Raw genomic sequence first — 18464 nt, 5'->3', positions numbered from 1 at the left:
GAATAGGAGCAGTAAATTTTATTATACTAAATGAGAACAGACTCTGCCATTTAATAGCAACATGAACATCACCAGATCTTATTTAGGTTTTTGGCTGGCTTGCCTCAACAAAGGAGCTTTTTAAACATAGTTCTCAACAATTGCAGCAGCCAAGATATATTAATGTTAAAAATGACAGGGCTAAGAGCCCAACTAAAGCAAACTCTGTTCTCCATGATGGAGACGTAAAACTTTCACTTTTTCTCAAGAAGAACTTTAGTAGATGTTATACAAAAATACATGTATTAAGTAATAAGTGTAGCTGGTGATGATGTTTGTAGAGTTGTTTAATCATCCGCTGATCATTTAAATGATTTAATCATTTGTTGTTCTTCAGGTTATTTCATTATAAAGCTGTGACTAAAGTTTTGTATGTTCTGTTCTTGTTTTTTCCCTTCAGTATTTCTTCATTTGTTCATTGTTAATCTTCAATTATCATTTAATTAGTCAGTTAATTAATGAATTTACTTCAGCTTTGCTCCATGTTTCTTGAACACTCAGTAGTGTGGACACTTCAATTAAAATTGAAGTATATGCTCTGGGGTTTAAAGGGTTAAAGGTGTGAGAGGTAAAAACACAGTGTAAAAATGTATTTTAACAGTAATATACTGTTAATTTACACTACGGAAATAGACTGTAAAAAAACAGTATATTGCTGGCAACCACAGCTGCCAGTAGATTACTGTTAAATCAAGGAAAAAAACAGTATTTTACTGTAAAACCTGAAGCTAATTTCTTCTGTCTGTCACCGTTGTGGAGGAGAGTAGAGCCAGTGTATGAGTTAAAGATGAACAATGAGCTGCTGATGTTATTCTGTATGTTTCTCTATTTAAAGATAGCGGCTGTTTAGTGGCTGATGCAGTCAGAATCTCTCTGGTGATTCCAGATTTACATGTATGTGTGCTGTTGTGAAAAATAAGACATTAGAGTTAAACCAAACTTTTCTAATTAACTAAAATAAGTTATCATTATAAGTATGCTTCTAAGCATATATAGCACATTACTTCATAAACTCATTCAGCAGTTGACCAAGTTGAGGCAGTTGCTTTCAGTGAGCAAAATGAGTTCACTTGAGTATTGTGTAAATCAATGTAGTCCATGTATTTTTACAGCAACATACTGTAAAATAACAGTACATTGCTGGCAACTGCAGCTGCCAGTATTTTACTGTTTTTTAACGGGACAATTTTTAACAGTGTAGAATATGTCAAATTGTTTGGAAATTAAGAAAACAATCATACTCCATCTTAGTTTTACGTTACAGGGTTGAATTGTTAAGCTTGACCGTACCCTTCCTAACCATAATAAACATCAAATAATGTAAATAAATGACAATATATCTCGCCTTATTTTCCACCGTGCTGTTAAAGAGAGCTGAATGATGTCACTTCCTGTCTGTGATGTAATAATACATATAAATTGCTATAGGTGGAACAATGCTGGCTTAATAGGGTTGAGTTTATATTTAGGGACAAAACTTTGTAGCCTGTTTTTTATTTAAAATAAATCTTATTTTTATTTTTTATTTTTATTTTAAGTCGAATAAATAGTTTAATACTGAAAAAAAAATGTAGACACTGTGTGCATTTTATTAATTTGTTTCTACATGCAATTTCAGAGAAGTGCCTCGGGGACATGACAGATAGCTTTGGTTTGTGACAGAAATGTTGAAAGTTCTCCCAGTTCTTCTTCTTTCTCACCACACATTTATGCATGTGTAAATAATGCTCCACAGCTCCACAATCATTCCTCTGACTGTTAAATCACATGTGAATCTCTTATAACCTCATCCACTCACTGCTTCAAGAAATCCAAGAGGCGAGGGCTGGGACAAATGCAGTGTTTAGTCTACATCCACTAACATGGCCAGCAGGCCTCACTGATCTGGGCAACATCACTGTGTAAATGTTTTCTGCGTTGGGTTGAATTTATTTGAACCCTTTCAGAAACACATGGAGTCAGATGTGCTTCAGGCATTAGTGATGAGCCAGTCTAGTTCAAACACAATGACTCTGTGCTAGAAGACTGAGTACCTGTCTTACTTCTGTCCTCACAGATAAAACTGAACAGAATGCCACAAACTTAAAGCAGGACTTCCAGGACTGAGAGAAATAAACAACTATTAACTGAAGTGAAAGCACAAGCGGCCGGCACTTCTGTTGACATACAGTACATGAAGGGCTCTGTCCGTGAGAGCAATAGCCTTGACCCCCCAGTTCTGTGTTCTGCTCAGTTGCTTCAGCTCTTCTGTGACTTTTCTTGACGACGCAGCATCATTCTACACTTTTTGTACAAGCAAGCTTCCCCTGAAAGAAGATTTTATTTGTTTTTCTTTAAGGCCTTGGTGCTTTCTGTCCAGCCAATATGTGTCCAGATGCAGTTTAATGTGCATGCCGATTGAACTACTTCAGCATAAACCCCATCAAAATAAGCAGAGTCAGTGTGCTCTTCCTTCTGAAACATTACTCCATGCTCTTTAAGTTTAATGTATTTGTAATGTATTTATTTTATGAAAATGTTATTTATGAAAGTTTATTTACGTTTTCTGTTAGATTAATACGATGAGCTTTCAACACTGACAGTTCTGAGCTTTATAATGGCAACAAACTGCAACCAACAGTTCTGGTTCAGGGTTTAGTGGCGGCTTTCTGAAGTGGAGCGAGGAAAATGTCCAGAACACATCAGCTGACACCCAATTTCAATTCAGTTTAGAAATTCAAGAAATGTGCAGTCGACTCAGAAATCTAATGAAACTGGAATATTTTTATTATTCATTCATTCATTTTCTGTTCGGCTTAGTCCCTTTATTAATCTGGGGTCACCACAGCGGAATGAACCGCCAACTTATCCAGCACATTTTTACGCACTCATAAACTATGGAAAATTAAGCCTACCCAATTCACCTGTACTGCACACTGTGTGGGTAACCAGAGTACCCAGAGGAAACCCATGCAAACGCAGGGAGAACACACAGAAACGCCATCTGACCCAGCCGAGCTTCTTGCTGTTAGGCGACAACACTACCTACTGCACCACTGCGTCACCTTATCAGAAATCTTATAAGCATAAATGTAAATATATTAAATGTAACCTCCTTTACTTTTGTTTTGCCATCCCAGCGCTCACCCTGGGGCTGATGTGTTCAGACTGTTCACACTTCTATATGGTCTATATCAGAAAGAGGGACGGTTGATTTCTGCTGGAGACCTGCACATAGAGGAACACATGGACATCAGACTGCTGATCAATCTGCACAGGAGACGATGAAGAGGAGGAAGATGGAGGAAAAGCTGAAATAAATCTATTATCAAGGGAAATATTAAGACAGAATGATGAGGATTTTAGGATGAAGATAAGGAGAGACGACATTTATATAACATTAAAATATTAGTGGAGACAAAGAAACGTGTGTAAGTAACAGAGAGGAGGAAGTGATGTGAACTAGACTGAGGTGAGGACACACTCGACTAAACTAAACACTGACATTAATGGAGTTCAGGAACATGATTAATGTGGAGACTGTAGAGTTCTAGAGAACATGTTCGATTTGATGGAGGACATATGCAAGAGAAAAGTAAAGTGGCTGCAATGCAGTACTGGGAAACACCCACACAGTCTCACATTTACACACAGATCAGGGTAAATTAAGTGAAGCTGAAGTCAAAACTATAATAAAGATACAGACAGAGAGTATGAGGCAGGAATACTGGGGTATAAATGACTCAGGAAGACATCTGTATACAATCCAATGGTGTATCTGTGAAGGAAGAGAAATGGGGAATAATCGGAGTGAGGAAATGGTCATAACCGCCTCACATACAGGACTAAACAAGACACTGTGTTTATAGAGAAGCACACACATGACTTATACTCACATTGTAATCAGTGTGAAACATGTGCAGCATGTAATAATGTCAAGATTATCAATACAAAAGACAAATATTAAGAGAAGTATTTATTAGATATAATCTTACATTTACTCTGGATTATATACTAGAGTCAACATATGGAAGCTACAATAATTCATGTCTGAAAGAATCTGGTCTGTTAAAAAAAAATACAATTTTAACCGGATTTCTTTGTTTAATCAGCGATTTATTTGATTTATTTCCCTTGAATTTATGGTGAGATTTTCCCCGTCTCTCTCCATGTTAGAATCAGCCAGTCCAGCAGGAGGCGGTGAAGCACATTATAGTTTGACAACCGCCAAAATACTGAAGAAGTTGACAAACCGAAAACGTCAAAGAGCTCACATCGTGTTCCTGGTGCACAAGAACGTCTGTACTTCTGTATGTGAGTTTAACACTTCTACATTAAGCTGATTTGTGGAGATGATGAAGGGGTTTATATGTGTATAAGCGTGTTTATAAGCGTGATTTATAGCACTGTCTGCTCCTGAAGCTCAAAGCCTTAAACACCGATTAAACACGTCCAAACACGGTCATTTGAACAATATAATGGGTCATTTGTATCTCTTGAATGTGTTTGTGCTTTTCTATATCAGGTTGACTCGATAATTTCAGCTCATTCAGCACAAAATAAACTTTAAACAGAGTCAGGAAATCGAAAGTGAAAGCAGAGCTTCCGTTAACCGGAAGAATGCGGTTGATCCTTAAACTGCATTTAACTGTCCTCATCATTTCTTCCTCAAGCAAATGTGTAAATATTAGATCTGTTCAACATTATTGTTAATTGCTTTGGCATATTTATCTGACGTTTTCCTGGCTTGCAGTAGTCGACCAAAAAGCTATTTAGTTTCTTGTATGTACACTAGCAGTGTAATTTACTGCCATGTGAAGGGACGCCACCTGAAATCATAGAGGTAAAGTTAGTTTTATATTCGCACATTCGTTCATTTAGAAGTCTCTATATTGTTTACCATGTTACTTTGAATATTCAATAGGAATTAGCATGCAAGTGTGACTTGAAAACAACATTAACACTGTTTATTTGACTGTGAACAATGTTGTACTTTGATAGTCATTGAGTGCTAATATGATTTCGCTATTTAGAGTTTGCAAATAATACTTTAAAGAAATTATATTATTAAGGGGAAAGTCCGAATGTGTGAATATAAAACCAACTTTATCTCTATCCTGAAATCTTGCCTAGGGCGCCAAATTGGTTGGGGCCGGGCCTGCTGGTAACGTATCAATACTAACTAACTATTAACTAAGCAAATAAATAAATAAAATAATAAGTTAATAGCTGTCTAAAGCAGAAATTATCGTGACAGACAAACTGCAGTAATGTTAATCATTTTATTTATATATGCTGTGAATGCCTGAGATGACTGAGACTCAGTTTGTGGTGTCCCTCATCATGTGGTCTGTTTGAGTGTGGTGTTATTAGTGAAGTGAGCATTGATTGCTATAAAGTGTGCATCTCAGTATATTGTCATCTCCAGGTGATGGTCAGCGGCTAATTGTTTCCTCAAAGCTCTGCTAATGTCTGCATTGGTGTTTTAGCTGCAGTATGGCAAAGGAGCGAGTAAAGGACTCTCTCTCAGAGAAACACAGGTATTGACTCTGTTTTTACACCATTATTTCAACACTTTCTCTGAAGAACAAAGACCAACAACAATGCACTTATTTGTGTTGCTATTGCCTGATCAAATGATGAACAAAGCTTCAGTTTACAGCTTCAGCAAATGTGTTTAGATCATTCTAGATTACAGACAGCTCAATCTGGTGACCTGATCAGACAGACCTTCAGTCAACTATTAGTTTTTGCTGAATTAAACTGAACAAACTCGTATTTGGCTGATAATCTCTTGTAAAGGAGACTGAAGTTTGTCCTGCAGTTTATTCCTCTGGTGTGTTTGTGTGTTCAGTGTGAGATCAGGATCATGTGTGTCCAGCTCTGTGTCTCTGAAGAGTGACCGGTCAAAAGAGCCTCCACTAGACTTCAGAGAGAAAACACCATCATCAGTCCAAAGGTATGTTGTGTTGTACATTATTGCTCACTCATGGACTGTTTCAGGATTTGTTAGAACATTTTATTATATTTGCACAATGCTTTAAAAGCTCCATGTTCAGCATCTATTAAAAAAAATCCCAAAGACAAGGTGAAGATCAAAGCAAACACAGAATAATCCAAGTAACAAGATGGCAGACAAATCATCACCTTGAAGTTTTAAGGTTCACTCTGTGTTCTGAATGATTTTGAGATATTGAGCTTTAAAGTTTTTGCATTCCAGAGCAAACAGTTTGTGTGTGACATTTGTTTTTTTTAATAAAGTCTTAAAATGTCAATGACTTATAAAAAAAACATCCCATAATGTAAATAAGTTGTCCATTAATTTTAAATTAACAAAAATGTCAGATAGAACTAGGGCTGGGCGATTTTATTTATTTATTTTTTTATTAATTCAAATTTATGTTTTAAGACTATTTAATTTTATATTTAATCGAGGTATCGTGATTTTTTTTCATACATTATACATTATAATTGCACCAAAGCGCTTTGGTTCTCTCTCTGTATGAGGCAGGTCGCACACAAGAAGCACTGCTCAGCGACGTGCAGCGCCATGTATTTTAGAATTCTAAACACAGGATTCTATCAGGGAACACACACCGACGCCGCAATTCAGGGCGCCCAGCCATGACTCAGGACGCAGTTCATATTTCAGCCGAGCCACAGACCGCCATCAGATTAGTTTCATGTTAAATATCATGCGAATGTGCGCGTCTGGTGTGTGATTCTTTAAACTGTCATGTGTGCTCCGTGTCGTGACCTGCTTGACTGCCTGTCTGGGTTTCAATCATGGTAGTGACAGACTGAACACAGAGACTGGACAGCCTAATCAAATCATTTATTTAACCCAATTTATTAATTTAACCCAATGCATGAAGTTGTGGGCATGCATCGCAGAGCTGGTGCAAAAACAACAAATACAAGCATTTAAGTGTCTTCAGTTGTGTATTTTTATTTTGTTAATAGCCTTTGCATTAAATGCGCTTTGGTCCACTCTCTCACGCTACTCCACCACTGCGAGGGGATTTACAATCAGACTAATGCAAAAAGTAAAACCTTTCATGACTTCACGCTTTACTAAGTCGCGTCTGTGTGGATTGTCAAGACATATTCCCTCATCAAGTCAATAAACTCAATCACAACATATACGAAGGATGTAAAAACCTGCTTTGTGAAACACTGCATCGATCTTATAGTTCGAACAGCACTGTTCTTTTGGTTTAAACTCAAGCAGAGGTGAGAAGCTGTAGCAGTAAAAGTGAAAGTACCTGCCCCCCTGACGTTATTTAGCGGACCTAGTTGAAACCCAGCAATGCAGTCAGGCAGCATAATACAGAGAGAGCTGCAAAGCGCATCAAATGATCGTTATTTAAAAGGGAGAAAGAAGAAAAATATATTAAATAGATTATTTTATATTAGACACATCTGGTACTTGTATTTGCTCCTGCTATACGTCCACAACTTCACACATTGGGTTAAATTAGGCTTTACAGTTTTAATGGTCAGTTCTTTTCTTCCACTGTATCTTTTTAAGAAAAAGGCAGCAGCATTACAACCTGACATTTAATCAGAAGAAGACAAAGTCGAAGCCGAGCTGACAGCCTATCTTTCCCAAGCTCAGCAAAACTTGCAAAAAATCCCTCTGTATTCCCACAACTGCAATATTTACACAAATATTTTTATTTTTATCTTCTGCAAACAATTTACACCTTGTTGACCAGTTTATATATGGCATGACCATTAAAAATACAATGTTCCTTAACCAGATGGGGTTTCCAGTTACTTATAAAGAGAATGTTACTTCAGTCATGTTGTTGTAATGTTTTAAGTTGACTAGTTACACAATAAAAAAAAATCGAAATCATGAATCGTGAATCGGTCAAACTTTATAAAAAAACCTAGATTTTTATTTTTGCCATATTCCCCAGCCCTAGATAGAACCTTATAATTCTAATGTGAGGAAATGGCAAAAATAAAATCCCCAGAACAGAGAGACAGAGATGCAAACACAACGGGCCTCATTTATTAATGCAATGTAGAAACGAGCGCAGATATGAGCGTAAACACCAAAACATGTTCATGTTTGATTAATGTAACATTCTTATACAGACAAGCTAATCGTACAGAATGAAAATGATTGTTATTTCACTATCACACTCCCAAATATTCACATTTTAGATGACTCACCCCTAAAGTTTATGACGGGGATGAAGATAACCTGACCAAAAAGAGAAAAGGAATGAATGTGTAAGTTTTAGCTATCTTATCATGCAAACGATTGATTTATATTATATGCTCACCGGCCACTTAATTAGGTACACCTGTCCAACTGCTCATTAACACAAATTTCTAATCAGCCAATCACATGGCAGCATGGTTGTTGCTGCCAGACGGGCTGCTCTAAGTATTTCAGAAACTGCTGATCTACTGGGATTTTCATGCACAACCATCTCTAGGGTTTACAGAGAATGCTCCGACAAAGAGGAAATATACAGTGAGCGGCAGTTCTGTGGGCACAAATGCCTTGTTAATGAGGCCAGAGGTCAGAGGAGAATGGCCAGACTGGTTCCAGCTGATAGAAAGGCAAAAGTAACTCAAATAAGCACTCGATACAACCAAGGTCTGCAGAAGAGCATCTCTGAACACACAACACGTCCAACCTTGAGACAGGTGGGCTACAGCGGCAGAAGACCACACCGGGTGCCGCTCCTGTCAGCTAAGAACAGGAAACTGAGGCTACAATTCACACAGACTCACCAAAACTGGACAATAGAAGATTGGAGAAACCAAACTCTGATGAGTCTCCATTTCTGCTGACACATTCGGATGCTCGACTCAGAATTTGGCCTCAACAACATGAAAGCATGGCTTCATCCTGCCTTGTATCGGTGGTTCAGGCTGGTGGTGGTGTAATGGTGTGGGGGAGATTTTCTTGGCACACTCTGGGCTCATTAGTACCAACTGAGCATGGTGTCAACTCCACAGCCTACCTGAGTATTGCTGCTGACCTTTTCCATCCCTTTATGAGCACAGTGTCTCCATCTTCTGATGACTACTTCCAGCAGGATAATGCACCATGTCATAAAGCTCAATCATCTCAGACTGGTTTCTTGAACACGATGATGAGTTCACTGTACTTAAATGGCCTCCACAGTCACCAGATCTCAATCCAATAGAGCAGCTTTGGGATGTGTTTATACAACAGTGTGACAGCATGATCATGTGTATATGAAAAAGAAAACCAAACACAATGAGTCTAAAACTCTTTTGTATGAGGAACTACTTTCTTCTGCAGCTGACGTCAGAACAACAGAAACCGTTTCTACTTCACTAGTGTCACTTTTATAGTAATTTAGTGTTTGAATGATTCTCTAGCGTCATTTCTAAAGAGATGGTAAAACAGCTGTTTTTGCTCACATTTAAGATTATAAGGCTGAACGGCTGCCATCAGTTTACAGAGATTTCTCAGTATTTCTCCGTTGTTAGGAGATCATAATAATTATCCCTGAACAAGCTAAAGCAGCTCAAACACTAAGAGATTACTGTTGTGTTTGTGATAACAAAAAATGCTAAACACATGCGGGCATTTCTTCTTTCATTCTGATTACTGATTTAGTCTGCAGTGATGAAAACAGGAGACTCATTAAAAGCAAACAGACTTTAACTGCAGTTCAACAGTTTCACTTTAAGTCATGAACATTTCATTCATGCTGCCGTGACAAACTGGGCTATTAGACGCAAATAAGGAGTGAGGACTAGTAAGAGTGTTATGGAGTTTAAAGGGCCATGAAACCCCCTCGTTTCAGCTGTGTGTTTTCACACCTCTACTTTGGAAAAAGTCAGAAAAGTGGGCGTGTCCAGCTCTGTTTAGGGGGGAGTGTCGGAGGAAGAAAAGCGGCTTGGTATGGGAGTGTCTATTTGGGCGCGCTGAATTTCAGAGTCAAAACACACACCCACAGCGGACAATGTGACTGTGTTTACATGAACATCGGTAGTTGAATTATTTGCCAAATTATTAAATGGTGGACTTTAACTGCAGTTTGGCTCTTTCATTCAGGGAATTCATTCATGTCCCTCCCGACAAACGTGATATTTGATTCGAGGAGCTGCTCTAAGCATGTATTTTTCATGCAATGTTTGATACCGCACGGCGAATGAGAGAAAAAAAACCTCTGCATTTCCCGGAAACTTAGATGCACACGGCAGGTAGCGTCAGAAAGCCGCGTGTGTTATTCCGGTCACAAAATCCAACACGAGGTTATAGTTTGGTTGTAACTGTTAGTGCTAACTTGTTTACACTCGGTGCAATAGTTTGTTTGATACGAATAAAATACGAACTAAATAAACAAAGAGCACTGGTCGCTCACTTACCAAATCTGTAGAGACAGGACAATCACCAGCAACTAGAGCCGCGTCTTTATGAAGGGGAGACTACAAGCGAATCTGGATCTCAGCGTTTGCAGATGAGAACAGCTCTTAGGTAAACAATGTTCCTCCTTAGACACGTAAGTTATTGTTGTTGCGCGTTGCTTACACTGTTAATCCACGCGTTTCTCACAGAGAGAAAATGAAAACAAAACTTAACTGCAGCAAACTATAAAAGCAACACTTCACGCTTGTTTTGCCAATACAATGTGCCGTCTCTGCCGTCTACACTCTGACAGTAATGAATATTAATGAAGTTGCACAATAGAGCTCGCTGATCGGTTTGAACCAAGCCTTACTCATGCATTAATGCAACACACTGTAATACGTAATAAGACTCACTCTGGCACAGACGCTCAGTCTGCACGCTGGAATACAGGCTATTATGTCATGACCGTGACGCAGCTTCAAAAATTAGTTTCAAACCGGAAGTACGAATTTGCTTGAAATAACGCAAAAACAACCAATTTACACTTTTTAGTGAAATATAGGTGTCTTAATAGTGTTTTTAGCAGTGTGGGACACATATACGACTGTCAACAGCTCAAAAAATGTGTTTTGGTGTTTCGTGACCCTTTAATAACGCACGCCGAATGGAGAGAAAAAAACTTCCGCATTTCGTGGTGTGTGCGCTTGCGGTCCTTTACTGACAGCCGTGTGTGTGGATCTTGGCGGAAAATATATTGAAAAGTCCTACATGACAGTAATAGTCTGATGGCGGTGTTTACTTTAGTAATGCCACTAATATCTGCATACTCCACATGTCTTAATCCCATTTCTGTTTAGTTCAGTTATGACTTTAGTCGCATTAGGGTCATCAAAAATCTCTGTTTACTGTTCCAGAATCCATTGTTTGTAGGCCTACAGTTTAACATTCATGTTTAACTGAATAAACAGTGAGTAAACACAAGTAAATCTTATTGAACATCATTTATTTTCATCACCAATTGTCAGAATAGAACAGTTCCTCAAGCAGTTTGTGATGCATTTTGGAAACAGGAGATGAGCCCCTGGTCTAATGCTCCACCTGGCTCAAAGACTTATTATTTGGGTAGCACCATAGACTGTAAAATATATGGACGTAGTGTCCGTGACGTCACCCATAGGTTTCTAAAGAGCGCAAAAGAAGCCACAAGTAGGCGCGGCCAACCGTCGCCATTTTGTTTGCACGTCATCACACCCACGGCGGGATACCAAACAAGGGCAAAGAGGCGGAGAGTGAGCGGAGATTCAGACACCTGCTGGCATTTAGCTTGGACCTGGTTCAGACACGCTTTACTTTGGGAGAACGCTTAATACTTTATCACCTGTGACTCGTTTGTGTTCTGACCACTTGTGCTTGGTTGTATACTATATCAATAAAGTGTTTAGACTTTTAAAAACACTGCTGTAATACATCGAGCCACTAGACATTGTTCTTATGACGTTTTTCAACAGGAGGAAAACGCAAATTACTTCCAAACACTTCAGATATAGTCTGTGTTAGTTAATGTAAGACTATTCCAGCATAACACTGTATGACAACGCTTCAGATGACTGTTCTAGAGCCTACAGCTAATCAATCTGACAGATTCTTTAGTGCTTTACAGCTTCAAATATAAATATAAACGATAAATGATCTTAAATAAAACAAATACATGTATAGAGATGGTATACAAGTATATAACTTTACTCACATGGGAAACAGAGGCCACATGAATGGTTTGTGAGCACAATTAAGTGCACTCAGCATGATATTGCATCTAATTGTTGGAAACAAGTCCAAAAGGCAGTTGACTGTGTAAAGCCACATAAAACAACACAGAAATACAATAAATATGCCGAGATCAGTGGCTAATCTGCAGGATTCAGCTGAGGTGACGTGACGGCGACCAACGAGACCTAGCTGTCACTCAAGTGGACACGCCCTTAATTATGCAAACCTAAACGCCCTTAATTATGCAAACTTAATATAACTTAATATAAAGAAAACGGATGAGTTATAAAAAAATTCATCCCCCTCACAGTTGTCATGAAGGGTAATATTAGCTGTATTAACGAAAAATCTTTTTTTGTACCAGGCTGTAAACACCTTTTTTTCTGCTGTAAAGTTGGCCATTCTAACAGTGGGCTCAATTGAAATTTGCTCTGTTTTGGAGCCAGAAGCGGCCAGGACTAGCGGAATTTAGGATGAATTGCAATTTTAGTTACTTCCGTATTGGCTTCCTAAGGGAGAGCGGGAGGTTGCCGCTTGGGTAGCACACATATTCTGAATGCCTTCAGCAGAAGAGCCATTTTAATGTAGATTAATTCAGAGATTGAAAATTTCCTCTGTCTTCCATGTGAGTGTTTAACAATAAATCTACAAGTTCAATAACTCCTGTGATCCTCTGCCTTTCTGAGAGAACGCAGGCATGAAAATTTAGAGTATTCTGACAGATTTAATTTACGAGCAAATAATGAACAATTTGAAGTGTGACACAAGTAAGGCTTAATTAACTCCACTGAACACTGAAACTGATCTGACAAACATTCAGCTGCTTTAGGAAGAGGCAATACAAGTGATGAATAAAGTTATAGCACTAACTAATTGAGCTCATAGGAAATTATGAGTAATTAATCATTTATAATTCTCTATGAGCTAATTTTGCTACAAAGAGACAACCAGGAGCACAGGGGCTGATTGGAAATGAAACACTGTGCCCTCTTGTGTTCATAAGAGAGACTGCAGCAGGTGGTGACACTTTTTTTTTCCTCTGGTGTGTTTGTGTGTTCAGTGTGAGATCAGGATCATGTGTGTCCAGCTCAGTGTTTCTGAAGAGTGACCAGTCAAAAGGGTGGAATCCACCAAACTTCAGTGGGGAAACCCCATCATCTTCCGAAAGATATTCAGTGTTTTACATTATTGCTCACACATGGACTGTTTTGAACATATTAGTCCAAATACATGCGCTATAGGGGAAATGAATTAACTAAAATGGCCATTTTGTGTGTGTGTGTGTGTGTGTGTGTGTGTGTACGTGTTTTTGTGACATATCAGGACACAAATCTGTATAATGACATGGGTATGACACAGGTATTACAAAAAGGAGGTGAAATATGAGGACATTGGTGACGTCCTCATTTCTCAAAATGCTTATAAATCACACTGAATGAGTTTAATCAGAGAGTAAAGCTGCACACAGTCTCCTGTGATGGTTGGGTTTAGGGGTGGGGTGGGGTGAGGGCAATACAATATACAGTTTGGACAGTATAAAATGAATGGAAACCTATGTAATGTCCCCACTTTTCACAAAAACAAACATGTGTGTGTGTGTGTGTGTGTGTGTGTGTGTGTTAGAGTGTATGGGTGTTTCCTAGTACTGGGTTGCAGCTGGAAGGGCAGCCACTGCATAAAACATATGCTGGAATAGTTGGCAGTTCATTGCGCTGTGGTGACCCCTGATAAATAAGAGACTAAGCTGAAGAAAAATGAATGAATATCTGTATACAGAACATGTATTATGTTCAGTGTTTGTAAGATGTATCTGTATGCGTTTGCCTCTATGATTACAGTAGTTTTATCTGTTAACAGTGATGAATATGAGTCAGCAGATTCAGGAGACGAGACTCTCTGGAGACACAAGAGCTTCACAGACAATCTCCAGTCCATCTTCCAGGTAGGAAAAACTCATTTTGAGTCATAAAATCACTGAAATAACTCCATGAAACACAGAAATATTTGTTCACAAGACCTTTGAGAACTGAATCTTGTAACCTGCATGAACTTGGCCCCATGCCTAAATAAACTTGCATAAATAGTCTTAAATAGTCTATGGAGGTCCTAAGAGGTCATGCAATAAACATATTTTCTCTCTTGTTTTCTTGTGATCACGACTTAATTTCTCATGATTTCGACATGGCAAAAAGTTGGTTTCTAGTTATACCAACTTTTTTTTTTTGCTTTTATTTATTCATGTTATTATTATTATTATTATTATTATTATTATGTCTTTCTGGAATGATCTAATGTTTCTGCTTCTTCTAAGATGTTGCACTAGACATGCATACCGGATCTTCATATCACATTATCTGCAGGGATTGACTTTTGAAAGTAATAGTAAATCACTTGCAGAAAGGACACATTAAAGAATAAGCAGATCTTCATCATTCTTCATCATCTCATTCATTCATGCAGCAGCTTATTTTGAGCTATACAGAACTGTGCTTTAAAATGGTGACGGTTGAGGGAATGTTATTGTAAACAATGAAAGATGATATTATACATGAAATATAAACATGCATGTACAATAATCATGAGTAGGGCTGGGTGATACAGTGAATATTAGCGATAATATTGGAATAATTTTGTGAACCATGTCAAATTTTTAAAATATCACCCATATTGAATATTTCAATATTACGCCCCCTTAAGCATTACCATGTGCACTGGAGGCGTGTGGTGAGAGAGGGTCTTATTTAAAGGGCCATGAAACCCCCTCGTTTCAGCTGTGTGTTTTCACACCTCTACTTTGTAAAAAGTCAGAAAAGTGGGCGTGTCCAGCTCTGTTTAGGGGGGAGTGTCGGAGGAAGAAAAGCGGCTTGGTGTGGGAGTGTCTATTTGGGCGCGCTGAATTTCAGAGTCAAAACACACACCCACAGCGGACAATGTGACTGTGTTTACATGGACATCTGTAGTCGAATTATTTGCCAAATTATTAAATGGTGGACTTTAACTGCAGTTTGGCTCTTTCATTCAGGGAATTCATTCATGCCCCTCCCGACAAACGTGATATTTGATTCGAGGAACTCCTCTAAGCGTGTATTTTTCATGCAATGTTTGATACCGCACGGCGAATGAGAGAAAAAAAAACTCTGCATTTCCCGGAAACTTAAATGCACACGGCAGATAGCGTCAGAAAGCCGCGTGTGTTATTCCGGTCACAAAATCCAACACGAGGTTATAGTTTGGTTGTAACTGTTAGTGCTAACTTGTTTACACTCGGTGCAATAGTTTGTTTGATACAAATAAAATACGAACTGAATAAACAAAGAGCACTGGTCGCTCACTTACCAAATCTGTAGAGACAGGACAATCACCAGCAACTAGAGCCGCGTCTTTATTTAGAGGAGACTAGCGAATCTGGATCTCAGCGTTTACAGATGAGAACAGCTCTCAGGTAAACAATAATCCTCCTTAGACACGTAAATTATTGTTGTCGCGCGTCGCGTACACTGTTAATCCACGCGTGAGTCTGCGCTCTCACAGAGAGAAAATGAAAACGAAACTTTACTGCAGCAAACTATAAAAGCAACACTTCACGCTTGTTTTGCCAACACAACGTGGCGTTTCTGCCGTCTACACTGTGACAGTAATGAATATTAATGAAGTTGCACAATAGAGCGCGCTGATTGGTTTGAACCAAGCCTTCCTCATGCATTAATGCAACACACTGTAAGACGTAATAAGACTCACTCTGGCACAGACGCCCAGTCTGCACGCTGGAATACAGGCTATTATGTCATGACCGTGACGCAGCTTCAAAAATTCGTTTCAAACAGGAAGTACGAATTTGCTTGAAATAACGCAAAAACAAACAATTTACACTTTTTAGTGAAATATAGGTGTCTTAATAGTGTTTTTAGCAGTGTGGGACACATATACGACTGTCAACAGCTCAAAAAATGTGTTTTGGTGTTTCGTGACCCTTTAACACATTTCTAAAATGCAGACTGGAGACGACAAACAGCACAGTAGAAACAGACGGTAGGAGATGATGAATTAGTCCCCAATAGAAACACACTCTGTAATTTCATGATGGTCACAAAACACTCTTAAAATACTTGTCATGTGATTAGCCGGCTGATGAGCTCAGAGTTCTGCTTTGCACTCTTTTCATACAGATTTCTAAAATAAAGAGCATTTGTTCTGTAAATGAGTTTGCTCCTGAAGATTCAGCTGTTTTCTCTGACATGTTTGTCAGTCATGTTGACAGAAGACCCAGAAAGAGAAACGACTCCCTGTCAGTTTTATAATAACTTGTAGTTTAGTTGTGATTATGAATGTACACAAATAAAAATGATAATAACCTTTACTGTTCAGATCTGTGTTTATCTCATGAACATGATCAAAATGAGTATTTCAGCTCTTTTTAAGGAAATTGACATCATATATAACAGGAGCCTGTTTCAGAAAGGAGGTTAAGTGAAAACTCAGAGTATTTTAACCCTCAAATGAGAGAAACTCTGGGTTTTCCGTTTCAAAATGGCAGGTTTGTCAAACTCGAGAAAGCAGGGTAAGTCAAGCCTGTTTCTAAAAGAGAGGTAACTTTAACTCAGAGTCAGTTACTGTGGTAACTTACTCTGTGAACCTAACCTGGTCAGGAGCAGGTTTTATTCTCTCAACTCAGAGTTTTTGTCGGTCTCCTCATCTTTTTCAAAGACGAAGCGGTATTTCTCGTCTTAGCCTTACGTTTCCACCCACCTATTTGAACGCTTATTTTGGAGATGCACATAAAAACGATTGACTGAAACGACATGATGCACATCACTTTGGAAAATACACATAAAAAACACGTGCATAACTGAGTAGGATAAACTATTATTCGATAGAAAAGATGCACATAAACTATGATGAAAACACTTTTACTGAACAAATAACAGAATGTGCATTAAAAAAAAGGTTTGTTATAAGAGATCATATGCTGATGATAAAAATGTGTGTGAATGGATAAACCAGCAGGCTGAGCACACTGTAACACGTCTGAAACGTTGTTTTTGCTCATTCATTTAAAAAAGTCTTAACCATTTCAGTATTACTGTTATTATTTTATTAATGACCTCCAGAGCGTTTGGAGCGTGTCAGGAGTGTCTGTTCTCTGTGTCTCATGCCTTCAAATGCCCCTACATGTTCATTGTGTGTCAGCATTGTCTTCTGAGGCGCAGGGACATTTATTAAATATAGAAATAATTGATTCAACTTCTTCTACTGCAGTAAATTTTTACTGTTAATATTTGGCACCAGTTAATCAGGAAGTGTTGATTTTGTTCTCTTTGACTCGTTGGATGGAAATGTTGGTTTACTCGCATGTTTTATGCAATATTCCAGTTTTGCACATACATTTAATTTATATATTTGGATGGAAACACTGCTATTGGCTACATTACAGTCACACAAAGAACAAAGTCACGTACGAGAATGGCTTGTCCTTTTTTAATAAATAAAGCTTAAATAAACTGACCTTCAACAGGGACAGGTACATTAATTAGGATTATTAGTCTTTCTAAAAACTATTTTTAGTTCGGCTTACTTTCATTCATTCATTTTCTTGTCGCTCAGTCCTTTTTAATCTGGGGTCGCCACAGCGGAATGAACCCCCAACTTATCCAGCAAGTTTTATCCAGCTGCAACCCATCTCTGGGAAACATCCACACACACACACACACACACACTACGGACAATTTAGCCTACCCAATTCACCTGCACCGCATGTTCTTGGACTGTGGGGGAAACCGGAACACCCGGAGGAAACCCATGGGAAGTCAGGGAGAACATGCAAACTCCACACAGAAACACCAACTGAGCCGAGGCTCGAACCAGCGACCTTCTTGCTGTGAGGCGACAGCACTACCTACTTCGCCACTGCCTCGCCCATTCTGCTTACATTCTAAATGTCATATCAACCTCTATCACTTAAGTGATCAATAAAAAGGCAGACACACAAGTGCATTTTTAAATCTATTAAAACTGATCAACATGTATAAAAGTGGGAACGTGTGTAAAGATTTTATAAACGTCACACATTACATTACTTATTTTATTATACTTAAATATTTAAATACTTTAAATGTAAAATTACGCATTAACTTAGGCATCTATAATTTCCCATGCTAACTGTCTCTGTTTCACTGATGCATTCGTGTTGCTTTTTTAAATATATGGTCATATTTGCTATAACTCTGCATGAGCAGATCAAGTTCAGCTGGAGAAAGAAATGCTGATCTCTTTTTTTAAGATGTTGTCATAGTCACTCGTAATATCTTTGCTTCATTGATAATGCTTTTTT

The 18464-nt window shown here is 38.4% G+C and overlaps 2 protein-coding genes across 4 annotated transcripts in view; one reads left to right on the top strand and one right to left on the bottom strand.

The window, feature by feature from the left end:
* LOC137491165 (uncharacterized) overlaps nucleotides 1-18464 on the bottom strand; it is a 514718-nt gene that overhangs the window by 314806 nt on the left and 181448 nt on the right. The window lies entirely within an intron of this gene.
* Nucleotides 4171-18464, top strand: part of LOC137491077 (NACHT, LRR and PYD domains-containing protein 3-like) — a 36416-nt gene continuing 22122 nt past the window's right edge. Inside the window, exons 1-5 of one of the 3 annotated variants that reach the window (XM_088649696.1) lie at nucleotides 4171-4332; nucleotides 5447-5558; nucleotides 5873-5977; nucleotides 13197-13292; nucleotides 13982-14078. In XM_088649696.1, coding sequence (XP_088505822.1) covers nucleotides 5515-5558; nucleotides 5873-5977; nucleotides 13197-13292; nucleotides 13982-14078 — 342 coding nt within the window. In that variant the 5' untranslated portion in view covers nucleotides 4171-4332; nucleotides 5447-5514. 3 annotated transcript variants of the gene reach the window in all.

This window comes from Danio rerio, chromosome 4 (genome assembly GCF_052040795.2).
Source record: "Danio rerio strain M-AB ecotype USA chromosome 4, GRCz13ab, whole genome shotgun sequence".
NCBI lineage: Eukaryota > Metazoa > Chordata > Actinopteri > Cypriniformes > Danionidae > Danio > Danio rerio.
This window is presented reverse-complemented; position numbering and strand designations above follow the sequence as displayed.